The sequence below is a fragment of the Serinus canaria genome, chromosome 2 (assembly GCF_022539315.1).
Source record: "Serinus canaria isolate serCan28SL12 chromosome 2, serCan2020, whole genome shotgun sequence".
In the NCBI taxonomy this organism is placed as follows: Eukaryota; Metazoa; Chordata; class Aves; order Passeriformes; family Fringillidae; genus Serinus; species Serinus canaria.
The window spans coordinates 43,692,012-43,696,227 of record NC_066315.1 but is presented as its reverse complement, the minus strand read 5'-3'; the positions used below and the strand labels follow the sequence as shown (position 1 = coordinate 43,696,227).

The window sequence follows — 4,216 nt, the reverse complement described above, 5'->3', positions numbered from 1 at the left end:
CGCCGGGGCGGGGCTGCCCCTTTCCCGGGGCCGACCCTTCGCGGGGCCGCCTCCTCACGGCCGGCAGTGGAGGGGGCTGAGGGGCGGTGTCCGCCGGGGCGGTACCTGCCTCCCGGGAAACGTCGTGTTCCGGGAGAAGCCGCCGGGCCCGACAGCCAGGGGGCTGCGAAGCGCTTTCCTTGGCGGACTGAGGCGCCTCCGGGTGACCCGGCCGGGCGGGCTCCGGCGCGGCCTCCGAGGATGGCGGCGGAGCCGGGCACTAGCGAGGTGCGGCGGCAGCACCGCTTCGACCAGGGCAGCCTGGAGCGGTACCTGAGCAGCCGCTTGCCCGGCTTCCCTCGGCAGCCCGCGGGCGCGCTGGCTGTCAGGCAGTACAGGTAATCCAGGTGACACTGGTGACAGGGCACTGACACTGGTGGCGGGGCCGCCGCCGCTCCCCTGCCCCGGAGCGCCCGGGAGGGGCGAGCAGAGGAGCCGCTCGCTGCCGCCTGCCGGGGAAGGCGGTCAGAGGTAATGCCCTTCGCCGTCGGGATGGCGGGCAGCAGCCATCGATGGATTTTTAAGATGCATTCTGACTTAGTCCAATTAAAGGCACGTCCCGGCTCACCCCTTGAGCTGCTGGAGAAGGCAAAGTTCGCAGTGGCGGCCAAAGTGACATTTGTCCCACTCAATCTGTGGGCGGGCTGTGTGATGGGTGGACTTTCCGCTGTCCTCAGAGTACACCCGCGATTGTTTTTTTTTTTTTTTTTTGCCTACGCATAAATCGTAATTGACCTGCTCCATCTTTAATTGCACAGCAAATAGTAATGTTCATAAGCACACACATGGCTTAAGAAATCAATGGTAAAAGCCTTAGGCTGTCACCAGGTAAGCAAATGCACGAGAGCAGTGTAAGGATGTGCCGAGATTCCAGTTGCTGCCCGGGGAGCATTTTGCAGTGTGCCAGGGAAGTGCTACAGCCGGGCTCCAGAGCCTCTGTTCCATAGAGCACTGAGTTAATTTGCATTCAGCAAATCAGTGGTGTGGCTGCACGGCCTCATGTCAGAAACTAACTATTAGAAGTAAAGTTTTTCTAAAAATAAGGGTTAATTCCTTCGTAAGGCATGACCTTGGCTAACTTAGTTATCACTAAGAAACAGTGAACAATTTTTCTTTGTCTTCTGGTATAAATATAAAACATTAATTCATTCAATCTGCCCTAATCTTCCTACGTATTTCAGCTGAGAAGACTTTGGGAGGGGCCTTAGGAGAGTAGCTAATAGTAGGGTCTGCTAAAATTTTGTTCTGTTTTTGTTTTATGCTTTTACTTCTTGGTCTTGTAATTACATTTCAAAGCTTCTTCTGGCCTAAATTTGTTTTGTTCCAGGCAGAGTATTTGTCAGTCAAGCTTTTTAAATTATTGCAAACTGTGTCCTAACTGCTTTGGGGAGAATGGAAACATAATGGGAGGAATAATGGCAAAAGTTAATTTGATTTTTATTTTCCAATAGTTGTCCAATTGTTTATTGGTCTAGGTCAGAATACATCTTGAAAATGAACAAGAATAAGGAGAGAAAAGCATACAGATTAACACAGACCCTTGAGGAAAATAATGATCAATGAGTTTGATTAGAATGTGATAGACAAGGTTTTACGAAGGGCTTAACTGGGTTGTCTTTCTCTTTAACAGTACTGAAATGTCTACTATTCTTAGTGGTTTGGGCAGGAAGAGACCTTAAAGATCATTTAGTTCCAATCCCCTTGCCTTGGGCAGGGACACCTTAATCTAGACCAGGTTGTTCAGAGCCCCATCCAGCCTGAGCTTGAATACTTTCAGAGATGGGGCATCCACAACTTCTCTGGGCAGCCTGTTCCAGTCCAGATTTGGAAAAAAACCACAACACAAAACATCTCTGGAGAAGATGCTTTCCTCCATTTTGTTCAGATCAAGTCACAATGCATTTTGCAGGTATAATTTCTGTTAGAAGATTACAAATTTGTAAGTACTTGAATTTTTGACTAATTATAATCTTTCTCTTGGCAGCTCAGGCCAGTCAAACCCAACCTTTTACCTTCAGAAGGGTGGGCAGGCTTTTGTGCTCAGGAAGAAGCCCCATGGTCCCCTTTTACCTGGAGCACACAAGGTAAGTAACATTCTTCACTGAGCTCCAAACACTTTGTTTTGCTGGTAACCAGAGTCTATACTTGATGGTCCAGCACACTGATGAATGTGTCCAGAAATGCAGTGAGTTGCTGGATTATTTCCCACATTTTGTGGGAAATATATTGTGCTCTACATATAATTAAACGTTCAAGAGGATTCACTGTGCTCATTTATGTTTGGGAGGTTTTAATTGAACCTAAATTTCTCTGTCTTCCTCAGGTCGATAGAGAATACCGTGTGCAGAAAGCCTTATTTTCAGCTGGGTTTCCAGTGCCTGAGCCCCTCTTGTATTGCAGTGACGTTTCTATCATTGGAACAGAATTTTATGTAATGCAGCATGTGCAGGTTGGTCCTCCTGTGTGAGAGATTCTTTCCTTCTCCCTACTACAAGCTGCTTTTAAATTGCCTAAAACCTTTCTGTTAGAGCCTTGCTCAGCAGAGTTTTGTGATATGAGAGTAAATAATCTTCTGATGTTTTGAAGAAACGTTAGCTAGCAGTGATTCTCACAGATTTCAGCTTCTCCAGGGCTTATTTCACACTTTGTTGAATTTTTTAGCTCAGTATTTAACCTCTTGTTCTTGTTTGAGCTCTTGGAAGGATATCTTGAAATGAGGCAATATTGCTCCTGTGAAAAGCATACACAAGTCAGAGGGAAAAAAATCAGTCTGTAAAATGAATCTTCAGACATCCTGGAGGCTTTTTAGTATTGAAGATAGGAGCTGACATGCAATCACCAATTCTTGAAAACAAAGTAAGATTCCAGTTCAAACACTAGTTTCAGAAAGAATGCAGCATATTTCTGTTGTTCACCACTCTGTGGGTGCTGTAGCTGAATTGATACACTTTTTGTTAGATTTTGGTGGTTTCGAGCATAAGTCTGCTGTATTCTGTCTTTTTCTTTTTTTTTTTTATCCTCTGGGAAGAGGAGTTGAATTCAGGTCTTTTCATTTTCATTGCATCCTCTCCTGTCATCAGGTTCACTGGGAAATTAGAAATGTAAGTTTGTGGGCCAGTTTCTGAAGATTAGGTTAACCTTCCTACAAAAACTGTAAATCAGGGGTAATAGAATGTAAGGGTTGTGAAAAATTTGAAAACAGATTTCTTACATCAAAGATGTAAGGATTTTATTGGTTTTGATTAGAACAAAGTGATACCTTAAAAAGAAACCTTCTTACATTTCCAAGTATGTAAATGTATGGTCTGTCCATTCTATGGTGGTCAGTACTGTTCTGTTTTTAGCAATTGTGAACATAGAACAACAAACCCATCTTCTAAATGTATTCAACTGCTCTTAAGCAGTTGAAAAAACAAGTGAATTTCTTTGGATTGTTTGAGTCTTTTTATCCATGACCCACCTATTACCCACCTACCTCTCCTTTCCCCTGGGGTCTTCATTGTTTTTTTTTCTGCAGCTTAGCTTTTAAAGACAATACAGTAGCATTGTTTTTCCTGGTACTTTCAAGCTTGAGGATACCTGGATTGAGTGCTCTAATTCAGAATTTCATCTACAGATACACTATATACTAATGACCTGGGTTACCATGAATCCCTTCATTGGCCCAGGGTGAGGAATGAAATAAATGAGGAAGAACTTTTTGATTGCATAGGGAGTGTTGGTTCACTGCATTTGGTTTTGGTTGTGAAATGTATAGCTTTACTGCTTTGCATCTGATGTGTATGTCCCACCAAATACCTGATTTATGGTATTTCTAGGGCCGCATTTTCCGAGACCTCTCCCTGCCTGAGGTGGGCCCAGCAGAGCGTTCTGCTCTGTATCTTGCAATGATAGAAACTCTGGCCCTGTTGCACTCCTTTGATTTGCAGTCATTGGGTCTCCAAGGATATGGCAGAGGACCAGGATACTGCAAAAGACAGGTATAGCTCTTAATGTTTCACTTGTTTTGTCTTCGAATGCTTATTTGTTTTGCAAGCTAAATTGTTAATTATTAATGATTGTATTTTAGCCATTATAACTTCACATAGTTCAATGAATTGTGCACAATCTGAAGCCACTACTACATTCAGATTGATTCTGTAATGCTGTAGGGAAAGATGACAGATTTACTTTTGGA

General features: G+C 44.1%; 1 protein-coding gene across 1 annotated transcript in view; it reads left to right on the top strand.

The window, feature by feature from the left end:
- The first annotated feature begins 53 nt into the window (after window positions 1-53).
- The window catches only part of ACAD11 (acyl-CoA dehydrogenase family member 11), a 29,365-nt gene continuing 25,202 nt past the window's right edge, over window positions 54-4,216 (top strand). The window contains exons 1-4 of the mRNA XM_009086177.4: window positions 54-377; window positions 2,024-2,123; window positions 2,363-2,488; window positions 3,858-4,019. Coding sequence (XP_009084425.2) covers window positions 241-377; window positions 2,024-2,123; window positions 2,363-2,488; window positions 3,858-4,019 — 525 coding nt within the window. The 5' untranslated portion in view covers window positions 54-240. The remainder of the gene's footprint in view (window positions 378-2,023; window positions 2,124-2,362; window positions 2,489-3,857; window positions 4,020-4,216) is intronic.